This window comes from Corythoichthys intestinalis, chromosome 16 (assembly GCF_030265065.1).
Source record: "Corythoichthys intestinalis isolate RoL2023-P3 chromosome 16, ASM3026506v1, whole genome shotgun sequence".
NCBI classification, from domain to species: Eukaryota; Metazoa; Chordata; class Actinopteri; order Syngnathiformes; family Syngnathidae; genus Corythoichthys; species Corythoichthys intestinalis.
In genome coordinates, this window is record NC_080410.1 from 18,563,365 (window position 1) to 18,583,459 (window position 20,095).

Consider the following 20,095-nt stretch of genomic DNA (forward strand, 5'->3'; position numbering starts at 1 on the left):
AATTTCCCATTGAAAATGAATGGGTAAAATTTTGGACGTCCATGGACGTCAATGGCAGCACCCCCCATAAGCGTCAATGGAATTGGGGACGTTTGGGATATACGTCCTATTGATATCTGGTCATTTTCTGTTGATTTGGAGAAATGTAGTTTTTTCCCCATTGAAAATGAATGGGAAAAATTTTGGACGTCCATGTAAGTCAATGGCGGCACCCTTCATAAGCGTCAATGGAATTGGGGAAGTTTGGGGGACACGTCCTATTGATATCTGGTCATTTTCTGTTGATTTGGGGTAATTTTGTTTTTTCCCCATTGAAAATGAATGGGAAAAATTTTGGACGTCCATGGCAGTCAATGGCATCGACATCTATATAGTCAGTTGAATCCAAGTACATTGGCATCAGTAGATTCGACATGCATGGCCGTCAATGGCATCAATGCAATGTAAATTCCATTGGAAATCCCATTGGAAGTGAATGGGACTTTTCCCATTCGAAATGAATGGGATAGTTTTTGGCAAATTTCCGAGGAAGCGTAATTTTTTTCCAAATTCTGTATACAACTTTTATGCCCCTCACCGTCCCGGAATTTTTGATGCCCAAATTATGTGATTTGGTCAAAAATTGTAGGACTAGATACATTTTGAAACTTTTTTTTTTTTCACGGAAAATTGCCGTTTACGGACGAACGGAAAAATTTTCGGGGCCATTTGTAAAGTTTCCTGTGTCACGCGAAAATTCCGGTCGTGCCGATACTTGAACGGTGCCGATCGGTCTAACGGTTCGGGCTGTGAAGCGCGCGTTTTTTTTCCATTCAAAATGAATAGGAAAGTTTTTGGCAAATTTCCGGGGAACCGTAAATTTTTGCCAAATTCTGTATACAACTTTTATGCCCCTCACCGTCCCGGAATTTTTGATGCCCAAATTATGTGATTTGGTCAAAAATTGTAGGACTAGATACATTTTTAAACTTTTTTTATTTTTCGGAAAATTGCCGTTTACGGGCGAACGGAAAATTTTTCGTGGCGGTTTGAAAAATTCCCATCGTCACACGAAAAATCCGGTCGTGCCGATACTTGAACGGTGCCGATCGGTGCTACGGTTTGGGCTGTGCGTTGGCTCAAAAAAACGCGGAGAATAAGATGAATAATAACTAGAAACTGCAATTTCGGGAGAAATTACACACCTTGGTCTTTCCTCTGTGGAGATACAAATCTTAGCCCCACTCAGGTCTATCAATAGAATGGACCATAATGCCAGTCATTGGCACTAAACAAAGTTAAAGGCATTAGAAAAGATTGGGAGAATTGGACGTCCATGTCCGTCAATGGCAGCACCCTCCATAATTGTTAATGGAATCGGGGAAGTTTGGGGGACACGTCCTATTGATATCTAGTCATTTTCTGTTGATTTGGGGAAAAAAAAAAAAATTCCCATTGAAAATGAATGGGAAAAATTTTGGACGTCCATGGACGTCAATGGTATCAACTTACATAAGCGTCAATGGAATCCAAGTACATTGGCATCAATAAAATGAACAAACATGAAGAAATGCCATTGGAAATGAATGGGAAGTTTGGACGTCCATGAACGTCAATGGCATCACCCTCCATAAGCGGCAATGCAATCGGGGACATTTGGGGGACACGTCCTAATGATATCTAGTCATTTTCTGTTGATTTGGGAAAAAAAAAAAAATCCCATTGAAAATGAATGGGAAAAATTTTGGACGTCCATGGACGTCAATGGTATCAACTTACATAAGCGTCAATGGAATCCAAGTACATTGGCATCAATAGAATGAACAAACATGAAGAAATGCCTTTGGAAATGAATGGGAAGTTTGGACGTCCATGGACGTCAATGGCATCACCCCCCATAAGCGGCAATGCAATCGGGGACATTTGGGGGACACGTCCTAATGATATCTAGTCATTTTCTGTTGATTTGGGGAAAAAAAAAAAATTCCCATTGAAAATGAATGGGAAAAATTTTGGACGTCCATGGACGTCAATGGTATCAACTTACATAAGCGTCAATGGAATCCAAGTACATTGGCATCAAAAGAATGAACAAACATGAAGAAATGCCATTGGAAATGAATGGGAAGTTTGGACGTCCCTGGACGTCAATGGCATCACCCTCCATAAGCAGCAATGCAATCGGGGACATTTGGGGGACAGGTCCTATTGATATCTAGTCATTTTCTGTTGATTTGGGGAAAAAAAAAAATTCCCATTGAAAATGAATGGGTAAAATTTTGGACGTCCATGGACGTCAATGGCAGCACCCCCCATAAGCGTCAATGGAATTGGGGACGTTTGGGATATACGTCCTATTGATATCTGGTCATTTTCTGTTGATTTGGAGAAATTTTGTTTTTTCCCCATTGAAAATGAATGGGAAAAATTTTGGACGTCCATGTAAGTCAATGGCGGCACCCTTCATAAGCGTCAATGGAATTGGGGAAGTTTGGGGGACACGTCCTATTGATATCTGGTCATTTTCTGTTGATTTGGGGTAATTTTGTTTTTTCCCCATTGAAAATGAATGGGAAAATTTTTGGACGTCCATGGCAGTCAATGGCATCGACATCTATATAGTCAGTTGAATCCAAGTACATTGGCATCAGTAGATTCGACATGCATGGCCGTCAATGGCATCAATGCAATGTAAATTCCATTGGAAATCCCATTGGAAGTGAATGGGACTTTTCCCATTCGAAATGAATGGGATAGTTTTTGGCAAATTTCCGAGGAAGCGTAATTTTTTTCCAAATTCTGTATACAACTTTTATGCCCCTCACCGTCCCGGAATTTTTGATGCCCAAATTATTTGATTTGGTCAAAAATTGTAGGACTAGATACATTTTGAAACTTTTTTTTTTTTCACGGAAAATTGCCGTTTACGGACGAACGGAAAAATTTTCGGGGCCATTTGTAAAGTTTCCTGTGTCACGCGAAAATTCCGGTCGTGCCGATACTTGAACGGTGCCGATCGGTCTAACGGTTCAGGCTGTGAAGCGCGCGTTTTTTTTCCATTCAAAATGAATAGGAAAGTTTTTGGCAAATTTCCGGGGAACCGTAAATTTTTGCCAAATTCTGTATACAACTTTTATGCCCCTCACCGTCCCGGAATTTTTGATGCCCAAATTATGTGATTTGGTCAAAAATTGTAGGACTAGATACATTTTGAAACTTTTTTAATTTTTCGGAAAATTGCCGTTTACGGGCGAACGGAAAATTTTTCGTGGCGGTTTGAAAAATTCCCATCGTCACACGAAAAATCCGGTCGTGCCGATACTTGAACGGTGCCGATCGGTGCTACGGTTTGGGCTGTGCGTTGGCTCAAAAAAACGCGGAGAATAAGATGAATAAATAATAAGTACAACTAGAAACTGCAATTTCGGGAGAAATTACACCTGGTCTTTCCTGTGTGGCTATACAGATCGTAGCCCCGCCCAAGGCTATCACTAGAATGGACAAACATGCCTATCAATGGCATTAAACAATTAAATGCCATTAGAAATTAATGGGAAATTTGGACGTCCATGGACGTCCATGGCCGTCAATGGCAGCACCCTCCATAAGCGTCAATGCAATCGGGGACATTTGGGGTACACGTCCGATTGATATCTGGTCATTTCCTGTTGATTTAGGGGGGAAAAAATTCCCATTGAAAATGAATGGGAAAATTTTTGGACGTCCATGGACGTCAATGGTATCAACTTACATAAGCGTCAATGGAATCCAAGTACATTGGCATCACTAGAATGAACAAACATGAAGAAATGCCATTGGAAATGAATGGGAAGTTTGGAAGTCCATGGACGTCAATGGCATCACCCTCCATAAGCGGCAATGCAATCGGGGACATTTGGGAGACACGTCCTACTGATATCTAGTCATTTTCTGTTGATTTTGGGGGGAAAAAAAATTTCCCATTGAAAATGAATGGGAACATTTTTGGACGTCCATGGATGTCAATGGTATCAACTTACATAAGCATCAATGGAATCCAAGTACATTGGCATCAATAGAATGAACAAACATGAAGAAATGCCATTGGAAATGAATGGGAAGTTTGGACGTCCATGAACGTCAATGGCATCACCCTCCATAAGCGGCAATGCAATCGGGGACATTTGGGGTACACGTCCTTTTGATATCTAGTCATTTTCTGTTGATTTGGGGGGGGGGAATTCCCATTGAAAATGAATGGGAAAAGTTTTGAACGTCCATGGACGTCAATGGTATCAACTTACATAAGCGTCAATGGAATCCAAGTACATTGGCATCAATAAAATGAACAAACATGAAGAAATGCCATTGGAAATGAATGGGAAGTTTGGACGTCCATGAACGTCAATGGCATCACCCTCCATAAGCAGCAATGCAGTTGGGGACATTTGGGGGACACGTCCTAATGATATCTAGTCATTTTCTGTTGATTTGGGGGGGAAAAAAAATTCCCATTGAAAATGAATGGGAAAAATTTTGGACGTCCATGGACGTCAATGGCAGCACCCCCTATAAGCGTCAATGGAGTCAGGGATGTTTGGGGGACAGGTCCTATTGATATCTGGTCATTATCTGTTGATTTGGGGAAATTTAGTTTTTTCCCCATTGAAAATGAATGGGAAACATTTTGGACGTCCATGGCCGTCAATGGCATCGACATCCAAAAAGTCAATTGAATCCAAGTACATTGGCATCAATAGATTCGACATGCGTGGCCGTCAATGGCATCATTGCAATGTAAAAAAATTCAATTGGAAATCCCATTGTAAGTGAAAGGGAAATGTTCTCATTAGAAATGAATGGGAAAGTTTTTGGCAAGTTTCTGGGAAACCGTAAATTTTTTACAAATGCTGTATACAACTTTTATGCCCCTCACCGTCACGGATTTTTTGATGCCCAAATTGTGTGATTTGGTCAAAAATTGAAGGACTAGATACATTTTGAAACTTTTCTTCGTTTCCCATTAAAAATGAATGGGCCAGTTTTTGGCAATTTGCCGGGAAACCGTGCATTTTATCAAAAAATTTACCGCTGTCATTTTTATGCCCCTCGCCATCCCGGAATTTTTGACGCCCATCTTGTGTGTTTTCGTCAAAAATTGACGGACTAGTAACAGTTTGAAAGTTGTCTTTTTTTCCCATTAAAAATGAATGGGCAGGTTTTTGGTAAATTTCCGGGGAACCGTATATTTTTTCCAAATTGTGTTAAAAACCTTTATTCCCCTCCCCGTCCTGGAATTTTTGATGCCCAAATTGTGTGATTTGGTGAAAAATTGTAGGACTAGATACATTTTGAAACGTTTTTTTTCTCATTAAAAATGAATGGGCAAGTTTTTGTCAAATTTCTGGGGAACCGTAAATTTTTTCCAAATTCTGTATACAACTTTTATGCCCCTCACCGTCCCGGAATTTTTGATACCTAAATTATGTAATTTGGTAAAAAATTGTAGGACTAGATACATTTTGAAAATTGCTTGTTTTTTCCGGAAAATTGCCGTTTACGGACGAACCGAAAAATTTTCGGGGCCGTTTGAAAAATTCCCATCGTCGCGTGAGAATTCCGGTCGTGCCGATACTTGAACGGTGCCGAGCGGTGCTACGGTTTGGGCTGCACGGCGGGACGAAGGATTCCCATTCAAAAAAAAAAAACAGAATAACATATAGGGGGGAGGCCGTAGAATCTCACTACCTGATCTTTCCAAAGGAAAGACCAGGTAATAAAGTTGCACAATAACAATACCTTGTTCTTTCTTTCAGAAAGACCAAGGTAATAATAACTAGCAAATGTCGCCGACGTCCAACGTGCGAACGGCGCCGACGTCAAAAGTTTCCGTTGACGTCCATCGAGCAGACGGGGCCGACTTCATCATCAATCAATCAATCAAAAAATGTGGACATTCATGGACGTCAATGGTATCAACCTACATTGGCGTCAATGGAATCCAAGTACATTGGCATCAAAAGAATGACATAACATGATAAAACGCCATTAAAAAAGAATGGGAAATTTGGACGTCCATGGCCATCAATGGCATCACCCTCCATAAGCGTAAATGGAATTCGGGAAGTTTGGGGTTTACGTCCTATTGATATCTGGTCATTTTCTGTTGATTAGGGGAAATTGTATTTTTTCCCCATTGAAAATGAATGGGTAAAATTTTGGACGTCCATGGACGTCAATGGCAGCACCCCCCATAAGCGTCAATGGAGTTGGGGACGTCTGGGGTATACGTCCTATTGATATCTGGTCATTTTCTGTTGATTTGGAGAAATTTAGTTTTTTCCCATTGAAAATGAATGGGAAAAATTTTGGACGTCCATGTAAGTCAATGGCGGCACCCTTCATAAGCGTCAATGGAATTGGGGAAGTTTGGGGGACACGTCCTATTGATATCTGGTCATTTTCTGTTGATTTGGGGTAATTTTGTTTTTTCCCCATTGAAAATGAATGGGAAAAATTTTGGACGTCCATGGCAGTCAATGGCATTGACATCAATATAGTCAATTGAATCCAAGTACATTGGCATCAGTAGATTCGACATGCATGTCCGTCAATGGCATCAATGCAATGTAAATTCCATGGGAAATCCCATTGGAAGTGAATGGGACTTTTCCCATTAAGTGAATGGGAACTTTTCCCATTCGAAATGAATGGGATAGTTTTTGGCAAATTTCCGAGGAAGCGTAATTTTTTTCCAAATTCTGTATACAACTTTTATGCCCCTCACCGTCCCGGAATTTTTGATGCCCAAATTATGTGATTTGGTCAAAAATTGTAGGACTAGATACATTTTGAAACTTTTTTTTTTTTCACGGAAAATTGCCGTTTACGGACGAACGGAAAATTTTTCGGGGCCATTTGTAAAGTTTCCTGTGTCACGCGAAAATTCCGGTCGTGCCGATACTTGAACGGTGCCGATCGGTCTAACGGTTCGGGCTGTGAAGCGCGCGTTTTTTTTCCATTCAAAATGAATAGGAAAGTTTTTGGCAAATTTCCGGGGAACCGTAAATTTTTGCCAAATTCTGTATACAACTTTTATGCCCCTCACCGTCCCGGAATTTTTGATGCCCAAATTATGTGATTTGGTCAAAAATTGTAGGACTAGATACATTTTGAAACTTTTTTTATTTTTCGGAAAATTGCCGTTTACGGGCGAACGGAAAATTTTTCGTGGCGGTTTGAAAAATTCCCATCGTCACGCGAAAATTCCGGTCGTGCCGATACTTGAACTGTGCCGATCGGTGCTACGGTTTGGGCTGTGCGTTGGCTCAAAAAAACGCGGAGAATAAGATGAATAAATAATAAGTACAATAAAGTTGCACAATAACAATACCTTGTTCTTTCTTTCAGAAAGACCAAGGTAACTAGAAACTGCAATTTCGGGAGAAATTACACACCTTGGTCTTTCCTCTGTGGAGATACAGATCTTAGCCCCACTCAGGTCTATCAATAGAATGGATCATAATGCCAGTCATTGGCAAAAAACAAAGTAAAAGCCGTTAGAAATGAATGGGAGAATTGGACGTCCATGGACGTCAATGGCGGCACCTTTCATAATTGTTAATGGAATCGGGGAAGTTTGGGGGACACGTCCTAATGATATCTAGTCATTTTCTGTTGATTTGGGAAAAAAAAAAAAAATTCCCATTGAAAATGAATGGAAAAATTTTGGACGTCCATGGACGTCAATGGTATCAACTTACATAAGCGTCAATGGATACCAAGTACATTGGCATCAATAAAATGAACAAACATGAAAAAATGCCATTGGAAATGAATGGGAAGTTTGGACGTCCATGAACGTCAATGGCATCACCCTCCATAAGCGGCAATGCAATCGGGGACATTTGGGGGACACGTCCTAATGATATCTAGTCATTTTCTGTTGATTTGGGGAAAAAAAAAAAAATCCCATTGAAAATGAATGGGAAAAATTTTGGACGTCCATGGACGTCAATGGTATCAACTTACATAAGCGTCAATGGAATCCAAGTACATTGGCATCAATAGAATGAACAAACATGAAGAAATGCCATTGGAAATGAATGGGAAGTTTGGACGTCCATGGACGTCCATGGACGTCAATGGCATCACCCCCCATAAGCGGCAATGCAATCGGGGACATTTGGGGGACACGTCCTAATGATATCTAGTCATTTTCTGTTGATTTGGGGAAAAAAAAAAATTCCCATTGAAAATGAATGGGAAAAATTTTGGACGTCCATGGACGTCAATGGTATCAACTTACATAAGCGTCAATGGAATCCAAGTACATTGGCATCAATAGAATGAACAAACATGAAGAAATGCCTTTGGAAATGAATGGGAAGTTTGGACGTCCATGAACGTCAATGGCATCACCCCCCATAAGCGGCAATGCAATCGGGGACATTTGGGGGACACGTCCTAATGATATCTAGTCATTTTCTGTTGATTTGGGGAAAAAAAAAAAATTCCCATTGAAAATGAATGGGAAAAATTTTGGACGTCCATGGACGTCAATGGTATCAACTTACATAAGCGTCAATGGAATCCAAGTACATTGGCATCAATAGAATGAACAAACATGAAGAAATGCCATTGGAAATTAATGGGAAGTTTGGACGTCCATGGACGTCAATGGCATCACCCTCCATAAGCAGCAATGCAATCGGGCACATTTGGGGGAAACGTCCTATTGATATCTAGTCATTTTCTGTTGATTTGGGGAAAAAAAAAAAAATTCCCATTGAAAATGAATGGGAAAAATTTTGGACGTCCATGGACGTCAATGGTATCAACTTACATAAGCGTCAATGGAATCCAAGTACATTGGCATCAAAAGAATGAACAAACATGAAGAAATGCCATTGGAAATGAATGGGAAGTTTGGACGTCCCTGGACGTCAATGGCATCACCCTCCATAAGCAGCAATGCAATCGGGGACATTTGGGGGACAGGTCCTATTGATATCTAGTCATTTTCTGTTGATTTGGGGAAAAAAAAAAATTTCCCATTGAAAATGAATGGGTAAAATTTTGGACGTCCATGGACGTCCATGGCAGCACCCCCCATAAGCGTCAATGGAATTGGGGACGTTTGGGATATACGTCCTATTGATATCTGGTCATTTTCTGTTGATTTGGAGAAATTTCGTTTTTTCCCCATTGAAAATGAATGGGAAAAATTTTGGACGTCCATGTAAGTCAATGGCGGTACCCTTCATAAGCGTCAATGGAATTGGGGAAGTTTGGGGGACACGTCCTATTGATATCTGGTCATTTTCTGTTGATTTGGGGTAATTTTGTTTTTTCCCCATTGAAAATGAATGGGAAAAATTTTGGACGTCCATGGCAGTCAATGGCATCGACATCCATATAATCAATTGAATCCAAGTACATTGGCATCAGTAGATTCGACATGCATGGCCGTCAATGGCATCAATGCAATGTAAATTCCATTGGAAATCCCATTGGAAGTGAATGGGACTTTTCCCATTCGAAATGAATGGGATAGTTTTTGGCAAATTTCCGAGGAAGCGTAATTTTTTTCCAAATTCTGTATACAACTTTTATGCCCCTCACCGTCCCGGAATTTTTGATGCCCAAATTATGTGATTTGGTCAAAAATTGTAGGACTAGATACATTTTGAAACTTTTTATTTTTTCACGGAAAATTGCCGTTTACGGACGAACGGAAAAATTTTCGGGGCCATTTGTAAAGTTTCCTGTGTCACGCGAAAATTCCGGTCGTGCCGATACTTGAACGGTGCCGATCGGTCTAACGGTTCGGGCTGTGAAGCGCGCGTTTTTTTTCCATTCAAAATGAATAGGAAAGTTTTTGGCAAATTTCCGGGGAACCGTAAATTTTTGCCAAATTCTGTATACAACTTTTATGCCCCTCACCGTCCCGGAATTTTTGATGCCCAAATTATGTGATTTGGTCAAAAATTGTAGGACTAGATACATTTTGAAACTTTTTTTATTTTTCGGAAAATTGCCGTTTACGGGCGAACGGAAAATTTTTCGTGGCGGTTTGAAAAATTCCCATCGTCACGCGAAAAATCCGGTCGTGCCGATACTTGAACGGTGCCGATCGGTGCTACGGTTTGGGCTGTGCGTTGGCTCAAAAAAACGCGGAGAATAAGATGAATAATAATAATAACTAGAAACTGCAATTTCGGGAGAAATTACACACCTTGGTCTTTCCTCTGTGGAGATACAAATCTTAGCCCCACTCAGGTCTATCAATAGAATGGACCATAATGCCAGTCATTGGCACTAAACAAAGTTAAAGGCATTCGAAAAGATTGGGAGAATTGGACGTCCATGTCCGTCAATGGCAGCACCCTCCATAATTGTTAATGGAATTGGGGAAGTTTGGGGGACACGTCCTATTGATATCTAGTCATTTTCTGTTGATTTGGGGAAAAAAAAAAATTCCCATTGAAAATGAATGGGAAAAATTTTGGACGTCCATGGACGTCAATGGTATCAACTTACATAAGCGTCAATGGAATCCAAGTACATTGGCATCAATAAAATGAACAAACATGAAGAAATGCCATTGGAAATGAATGGGAAGTTTGGACGTCCTTGAACGTCAATGGCATCACCCTCCATAAGCGGCAATGCAATCGGGGACATTTGGGGGACACGTCCTAATGATATCTAGTCATTTTCTGTTGATTTGGGAAAAAAAAAAAAATTCCCATTGAAAATGAATGGGAAAAATTTTGGACGTCCATGGACGTCAATGGTATCAACTTACATAAGCGTCAATGGAATCCAAGTACATTGGCATCAATAAAATGAACAAACATGAAGAAATGCCATTGGAAATGAATGGGAAGTTTGGACGTCCATGGACGTCAATGGCATCACCCCCCATAAGCGGTAATGCAATCGGGGACATTTGGGGGACACGTCCTAATGATATCTAGTCATTTTCTGTTGATTTGGGGAAAAAAAAAAAATTCCCATTGAAAATGAATGGGAAAAATTTTGGACGTCCATGGACGTCAATGGTATCAACTTACATAACCGTCAATGGAATCCAAGTACATTGGCATCAAAAGAATGAACAAACATGAAGAAATGCCATTGGAAATGAATGGGAAGTTTGGACGTCCCTGGACGTCAATGGCATCACCCTCCATAAGTAGCAATGCAATCGGGGACATTTGGGGGACAGGTCCTATTGATATCTAGTCATTTTCTGTTGATTTGGGGAAAAAAAAAAATTTCCCATTGAAAATGAATGGGAAAAATTTTGGACGTCCATGGACGTCAATGGTATCAACTTACATAAGCGTCAATGGAATCCAAGTACATTGGCATCAATAAAATGAACAAACATGAAGAAATGCCATTGGAAATGAATGGGAAGTTTAGACGTCCATGAACGTCAATGGCATCACCCTCCATAAGCGGCAATGCAATCGGGGACATTTGGGGGAAACGTCCTAATGATATCTAGTCATTTTCTGTTGATTTGGGAAAAAAAAAAAAAAATCCCATTGAAAATGAATGGGAAAAATTTTGGACGTCCATGGACGTCAATGGTATCAACTTACATAAGCGTCAATGGAATCCAAGTACATTGGCATCAATAAAATGAACAAACATGAAGAAATGGCTTTGGAAATGATTGGGAAGTTTGGACGTCCATGGACGTCAATGGCATCACCCCCCATAAGCGGTAATGCAATTGGGGACATTTGGGGGACACGTCCTAATGATATCTAGTCATTTTCTGTTGATTTGGGGAAAAAAAAAAAATTCCCATTGAAAATGAATGGGAAAAATTTTGGACGTCCATGGACGTCAATGGTATCAACTTACATAACCGTCAATGGAATCCAAGTACATTGGCATCAAAAGAATGAACAAACATGAAGAAATGCCATTGGAAATGAATGGGAAGTTTGGACGTCCCTGGACGTCAATGGCATCACCCTCCATAAGTAGCAAAGCAATCGGGGACATTTGGGGGACAGGTCCTATTGATATCTAGTCATTTTCTGTTGATTTGGGGAAAAAAAAAATTTTCCCATTGAAAATGAATGGGTAAAATTTTGGACGTCCATGGACGTCAATGGCAGCACCCCCCATAAGCGTCAATGGAATTGGGGACGTTTGGGATATACGTCCTATTGATATCTGGTCATTTTCTGTTGATTTGGAGAAATTTAGTTTTTTCCCCATTGAAAATGAATGGGAAAAATTTTGGACGTCCATGTAAGTCAATGGCGGCACCCTTCATAAGCGTCAATGGAATTGGGGAAGTTTGGGGGACACGTCCTATTGACATCTGGTCATTTTCTGTTGATTTGGGGTAATTTTGTTTTTTCCCCATTGAAAATGAATGGGAAAAATTTTGGACGTCCATGGCAGTCAATGGCATCGACATCTATATAGTCAGTTGAATCCAAGTACATTGGCATCAGTAGATTCGACATGCATGGCCGTCAATGGCATCAATGCAATGTAAATTCCATTGGAAATCCCATTGGAAGTGAATGGGACTTTTCCCATTCGAAATGAATGGGATAGTTTTTGGCAAATTTCTGAGGAAGCGTAATTTTTTTCCAAATTCTGTATACAACTTTTATGCCCCTCACCGTCCCGGAATTTTTGATGCCCAAATTATTTGATTTGATCAAAAATTGTAGGACTAGATACATTTTGAAACTTTTTTTTTTTTCACGGAAAATTGCCGTTTACGGACGAACGGAAAAATTTTCGGGGCCATTTGTAAAGTTTCCTGTGTCACGCAAAAATTCCGGTCGTGCCGATACTTGAACGGTGCCGATCGGTCTAACGGTTCGGGCTGTGAAGCGCGCGTTTTTTTTCCATTCAAAATGAATAGGAAAGTTTTTGGCAAATTTCCGGGGAACCGTATATTTTTGCCAAATTCTGTATACAACTTTTATGCCCCTCACCGTCCCGGAATTTTTGATGCCCAAATTATGTGATTTGGTCAAAAATTGTAGGACTAGATACATTTTGAAACTTTTTTTATTTTTCGGAAAATTGCTGTTTACGGGCGAACGGAAAATTTTTCGTGGCGGTTTGAAAAATTCCCATCGTCACGCGAAAAATCCGGTCGTGCCGATACTTCAACCGTGCCGATCGGTGCTACGGTTTGGGCTGTGCGTTGGCTCAAAAAAACGCGGAGAATTATTGAATAATAATAATAATAATAATAAAGTTGCACAATAACAATACCTTGTTCTTTCTTTCAGAAAGACCAAGGTAACTAGAAACTGCAATTTCGGGAGAAATTACACCTTGGTCTTTCCTCTGTGGAGATACAGATCTTAGCCCCACTCAGGTCTATCAATAGAATGGACCATAATGCAAATCAATGGCACTAAACAAAGTAAAAGCCATTAGAAATGATTGGGAGAATTGGACGTCCATGGAAATGCCATTGGAAATTAATGGGAAGTTTGGACGTCCGTGGACATCAATGGCATCACCCTCCATAAGCGGCAATGCAATCGGGGACATTTGAGGGACACGTCCTATTGATATCTCGTCATTTTCTGTTGATTTGGGGAAAAAAAAAAAATTCCCATTGAAAATGAATGGGAAAAATTTTGGACGTCCATGGACGTCAATGGCAGCACCCCCCATAAGCGTCAATGGAGTTGGGGACGTTTGGGGTATACGTCCTATTAATATCTGGTCATTTTCTGTTGATTTGGGGAAATTTAGTTTTTTCCCCATTGAAAATGAATGGGGAAAATTTTGGACGTCCATGGACGTCAATGGCAGCACCCCCTATAAGCGTCAATGGAGTTGGGGACGTTTGGGGGACACGTCCTATTGATATCTGGTCATTTTCTGTTGATTTGGGGAAATTTAGTTTTTTCCCCATTGAAAATGAATGGGAAAAATTTTGGACGTCCATGGCCGTCAGTGGCATCGACATCCATATAGTCAATTGAAGCCAAGTACATTGGCATCAATAGATTCGACATGCATGGCCGTCAATGGCATCAATGCAATGTAAATTCCATTGGAAATCCCATTGAAATGAATGGGAAATTTTCGCATTAGAAATGAATGGGATAGTTTTTGGTAAATATCCGGGGAAGCGTACATTTTTTCCAAATTCTGTATACAATCTTTATGCCCCCCACCGTCCCGGAATTTTTGATGTCCAAATTATGTGATTTGCTCAAAAATTGTAGGACAAGTAGCGTTTTGAAATTTTTTTTAAAAATTGGAAAATCGGCGTTTACGGCCGAACGGAAAAATTTTCGGGGTCGTTTGAAAAATTCCCATCGTCGCACGAAAATTCCGGTCGTGTCGATACTTGAACGGTGCCGATCGGTGTTACGGTTCGGGCTGCGCGGCGCGCCGAAAAAAACGTCAACAATTATTGAATAATAATAATAATAAAGAATAATAATAAAGAAGTACAATAAAGTTGTACAACAACATAACCTTGTTCTTTCCCTTGGAAAGACCAAGGTAATAAGTACAATAAAGTTGCACAATAACAATACCTTGTTCTTTCTTTCAGAAAGACCAAGGTAATAATAATAAAGTTGCACAATAACAATACCTTGTTCTTTCCCTTGGAAAGACCAAGGTAATAATAAGTACAATAAAGTTGTAGAATATCATTACCTTGTTCTTTCCTTTGGAAAGACCAAGGTAATGAAAGATCCGAGCTGGACATAAATGGAGTTCGTGACATAATTTGCCGGATAACACTTAATGATATCTGTCATAAGTATTCATTAATGCCCATGATAGTGTTGTGTCATAATTATGACGGTCTTAAGGCAGTCTAATGACGCCGCTATCAAATAAAGTGTTACCTATTAACCCAAATAAATCAACAAATAAGCCACACTGGACTATAAACCGCAGGATTCAAAATGATGGAAAAAAAGTAGCGGCTTATAGTCGGAAAATTTCGGTACATGTACAGTATATATGTATAGATAATTATTAATAATAAAAAATACATATATTAATAATCAGTGGTGGGTAGTAAAGCGCTACATTTACTCAATTACATTTACTTGAGTAAGTTTTTGAGAACAATGTACATACTTCTAAGAGTAGTTTTATTAAGCCATAGTTTTTACTTTAACTTGAGTAGATTTGTAAAGAAGAAGAAACACTACTCTTACTCCGCTACTTTGAGCTAGTACACTAGTCAGTAAATTTTTCCACTTTATTCTACATATTAAAGTTTACTTTTTTTCCCAACGCTGCAAACAGTAGCTCCACCAGTTTCACCAATGAGACGTCGCAACAATAATCACATAACTTCATTATATCAGACTCAAGCTGTTTTATGATCAAGCCGGCCTGTTCAATCACGTGACATCTTTAAAGCACCGTAAAAATAATATTTGACATAGAGCGCTGCCCTCAACATGACTTGAAAGCGCGGATTTTAACCTCTCTCCCAGTTTCTATTTGGCACTGATTGACCATGGACAAACAAAGATATGATCGTTTTAATTTCATAATAGGAACTATGAAGGAACTATTCACTATTCAAACTAGGAACTATTTTCTCCACTTCAGTGCACTCATGCACTTTGGACGAATGATGCTTCAGTTCTGCAGATTTTTTTTCTCTCGCTGGAATTCAATATATACATATGTTTTGGGTATTTCTTTGGCTTAATGCGGTTATGTAATAGGCTATAGTTTAGTACAATAATAACAGTTCATATAGATAACTTTGTGCTTAGAAAAAAAAATACCATTGTTTAAAAAAAATAATAAAATCAAACATCATAAGCAGTTACTCAAAATGTTACTCATTACTTATTCTTTTCACCAAATACTTTTTTACTTGTTTATTACTTTTACTTTACTTTACTATTATTGTTTATTACTTGTTAATTTATAATTCTTTTCTCTATTGTTTTGTTCTGTTCTGCTACTTGAGTACATTTTGTGGATGACTACTTTCTCTCTTACTTGAGTATATTATTTTGAAGTAACGCTACATGACCCAAAATTTGATGCCCATGTTTATTGCAACAAAAACTCGAATTAATTTATAAAACTGATATACCGCCCAGACCTATGCTCTTTTGAAATCAGTCTTACCTGAGTGGATGATCATATGGCGATGTAGGTGATTAGACAGGTAGAATTTTTTTCCACAGCCCGGATGTGGGCAAACCTTGGTCCTGCCTTTCCTGTGAACCAGGTTCACATGATTCTGCAGGTGTTTAGAGGAACAAAGCGCATGATATGAAAATTGAAATGTTAAATATGAAAGAAATTGGTTCTCTCACCTGGAAACTACTAATGGCTACATACACTTGACTGCAGCCCTCGTAAGGACAGTGGAACATCTTGAGCATTCCATCAGCCTCAATAACTGGGCCTCGCCTGTTTCTCTTTGACCTAGCATAACAAACATGACACAAACACTTTGTTTATATTCTTCCAACAAAACTTTAAAATTATCTAGGATTTGTTTTTTTCTGGTCAACATACCTGCTCAGACTTCTCTTCAATTCACGGTCGTTACTTAGCTCCAGATTGTCAACAGTGGGCTGTAGTAGCTGCTTATCATCTAACCCTGTTCACGTAAAATCACGTTGAGTTGCAAAGTGTACCCAAATACTGTACCAGCATTTCAACTAAGCCTGGGCGCTAAATAAATTTCATGGCAATACAAATAAAATTGAATTGAATTGAATTAAATAGTTTTTTTATTGCGAATGATTGAAAAAAATAATTCTTTCAGTTTTGCCAGAAAGGCAACCAGTTATTCAATAGATTGTTCAATCCTATTTGGGGGCTGACAGAACAAATAGAGGGAGAGAAAATATATTTAAGAAAAATCTTTTTTATTTTATTCACATTACTTTTGTTCAACATTTTTTTTTCATTTATTTGCGTTTCAGCAACGCACCTGTAATGCAGTCTTCATCCTCCATTGCTTTGCTTTTTGATTCAGGGTCACAAACTTGGTTGGAGGTGACACCCTTGATGATGGTGCATGTGTCTTCCTCCACATTACCAGCACCTACGTTGAAGTGAATGCTACCTGGTGTGAAACCCTCATAGCTTGGTCCAGTTATGATAATTAGCTGTTAACAGAAATGAAGGATGACAACTTGACACCGACTCATTCATATAAGGGGGTAATCTGCGCTTAAGAGGGGCATAACAGTAAGTGTTTTGATGTACGAGTTTTATTTGTTTCTTGACTGCATTTGCAACTTTTATGTCAAATCAACTCTTCTCATTTAAATGAGTGGAAATGCCATTCATGTGCCCAACAAGGAACCACTATTTTTTTCTGTTACGCAGTGTTGTTTTTAGCGGCCCTTTTCATTTTCGTCTTAGTCTTAGTCCTTTGTACGCTAACACTTATTAGTCTTAGTCATATTTTAGTCATCTCAAAATGTATTCGTCTTCATCTTGTTTTTGTTGAAGAAAACTCAAGACTAATTTCATGTAGTTTAGTCTATGTTTTGATTTAAAAAAAAAAAAAAAAAAAAAAAAATTATACTCACCTGGACGCCTCGAGCTCTATGTAATAAAAAGTTGTCTGAGAGTTTAAGAGGATGCTTGCCTTTAGCAATATCCTGATGCTAACGCGAACGCGAATGCTTGATGCTAACGCGAATGCTATGCTCTCTTGCCAAGATAAGAAGACAAATCTTAAAGTGTGTCTCAAAACAAGCAATGAGGAGACTGGAAAGGAGACTATCAAGCTAGTTGGGGGGCACAGCACGTCACATGAGTGACACAGCCAGACACTGCTTCGATGCAGGCTAACTACACATAAAATGTCACACATTGCGAACATGTGACAGAAAATATGGTGCATTTTCGTCTCGTTTTCGTCTCGTCAGACAAAAACTGGCATTCGCGTCATTATGTTTTAGTCTTCCAAGACATGTTTTAGCTCGTTATCGTCTCGTCATCGTCATGAAAAAATTGTTCGTCGACGAAATGTTTTCATTATAGTCATCGTTGACGAAAACAACACTGCCGTTATGTTTTTAAAAGCAAAAGAGCACAGTATTGTAAAACATGGATATAAATAAAAATTTAAGAAAAATTGTTTTATTACACCAAGTGTTTTTCTCTCACACCCACAAGCCTGTGAGACAGTGTACACTATAGTGCATTTCTTTGTTGTGCCTTTAAATACAATGGCCTTGTATTTCCCACCATTCCTTGCTGATGATATGCTGCTGCAGTAGGCCTGAATGATCTATCGTTTGAACATCATCATCACGATGTGCGAATGCGCAATACTCGCATTGCAAGGATGAGCAATATTTTTTTTTTTTTTTGGAATACGCAAACTCGTTTTACTGCTTCATGCTCATACAGCGCCACAAATTCACTCAAATTTTCACGCTCACGCTGCTGAGAACAGCCTCTCACTTACACAATAAATGAGAGGTCTTTAATCGTAGAGCTACCGAGCAATTTAGGGCTAGATCAAAGCTACAAACCAGAGATGTCCAGATCCGATCACCTGATTGGAAATCGGACTGATCTCGCCATTTTTCAGAGGATCGGAATTGGGTGAAAAGGATCAGGTTTGGTTTATTATAGGGCTGTCAAACGATTAAAATTTTTAATTGAGTTAATCACAGCTTAAAACTTAATGAATCGTAATTAATCGCAATTAATCTTAATTCAAACCATCTCTAAAATATGCCATATTTTTGTGTAAATTATTGTTGGAATGGAAAGATAAGACGACGGATATATACATTCAACATACTGTAAATAAGTACTGTATTTGTTTATTACAACAATAAATCTACAAGACGGCATTAACATTAACATTCTTTCTGTGAAAGGGATCCACGGATAGAAAGACTTGTAATTCTTAAAGATAAATGTGAGTACAAGTTATAGTAATTTTGATAGTTTGTATATTGTGACTAAATATTGCCATCTAGTGTATTTGTTGAGCTTAACTTAATATTTGAATAGAGTATTATTTTGCATAGCTATTTTGATTGATTTTGAATGCTTGAGTGGGTTGTTCCGCGCATGCGTTAATTGCTTTAAATATTTTGACGTGCTTAATTTAAAAAATTAATTACCGCCCGTTAACGCTTTAATTTTGACAGCCCTAGTTTATTCATTTAAAAAATATATTTGTTTCTCTGCATCATGCTCGCACAGCCTCTAAATCTCCCTCCTCCTGCTTGTCTTGCTCACCAAGCGACTGCTTGTTAAATTTAACGATGAGTGACAGCTTTGATCTTGCCAGAGAAGCTTGGGACACTACCATTGAAAGGCAGTGAACGTATGAGCTTGTTGAGTTAGTTAAACACTAGCGGTAGTGTGCTGTGGCTACTCATTGTGTAAGTGAGGCTTTCTCAGCAGCTTGAGTGGATTTGAGTGGACTCACTCAATGAAGCATTTAATTAAAAAAAGATATTTTCTAAGTTATTCTTGTTTAAAAATAATTCACGTTATGAATGTGGAGTTTGCATGTTCTTCCCGTGCCTGCATGGGTTTTCTCTGGGTTTCTCTGCTGATTGAACACTTTAAATTGTTCATAGGTGTGAGTGTGTGCGTGAATAGTTATGTGTCTATATGTGCCCTGCGAATGGTTGGCAACCAGTTCAGGGTGTCCCCCACCTTCTGCCTGAAGCTAGCCATCATAGGCTCCAGCTCCCAACCCCCCGCGACCCTCGTGGGGACGTCGAATGAATGAATGAATGAATTATATGAATTTTATAGAGAGTGATTAAAACTATAGCGTTAAAGGTGATGCAATGAAAAACGCTTGTGCGCCTAATGCAAAAACTAAGTGTGGAGACTTGGAAATATACTATAATGCAATGTATTTATTTCCCAATATCATTCAGGCCTAGCCCAAATAGGGCTCTTCAAGCTATCTGGTGAAACTTCTAGTTTTACTATCGCAATATAATACTGCAATATATCGCAAACCCCCCTAAAATCGCAATGATAGTTTTACCAAATAACATTCAGCCCTATGCTGCGGTCGGTCTTGCTGTAGCTGAAGTTATGTTTAAACAAATTAACAAAAATAACTTTTCACTTTATTGGGTGGCTTAATGAGGGCAAAGTAACAGCAAAATAATAACTGTAGAGT

At 39.1% G+C, this 20,095-nt stretch overlaps 1 protein-coding gene across 4 annotated transcripts in view; it reads right to left on the bottom strand.

The window, feature by feature from the left end:
* znf653 (zinc finger protein 653) overlaps positions 1-20,095 on the bottom strand; it is an 85,835-nt gene that overhangs the window by 57,094 nt on the left and 8,646 nt on the right. For all 4 annotated transcript variants that reach the window (XM_057817201.1, XM_057817200.1, XM_057817203.1 and 1 more), the window contains exons 5-8: positions 16,907-17,084; positions 16,486-16,570; positions 16,281-16,392; positions 16,090-16,204 (exon numbers count right to left, since the gene is read on the bottom strand). In XM_057817201.1, coding sequence (XP_057673184.1) covers positions 16,090-16,204; positions 16,281-16,392; positions 16,486-16,570; positions 16,907-17,084 — 490 coding nt within the window. The remainder of the gene's footprint in view (positions 1-16,089; positions 16,205-16,280; positions 16,393-16,485; positions 16,571-16,906; positions 17,085-20,095) is intronic.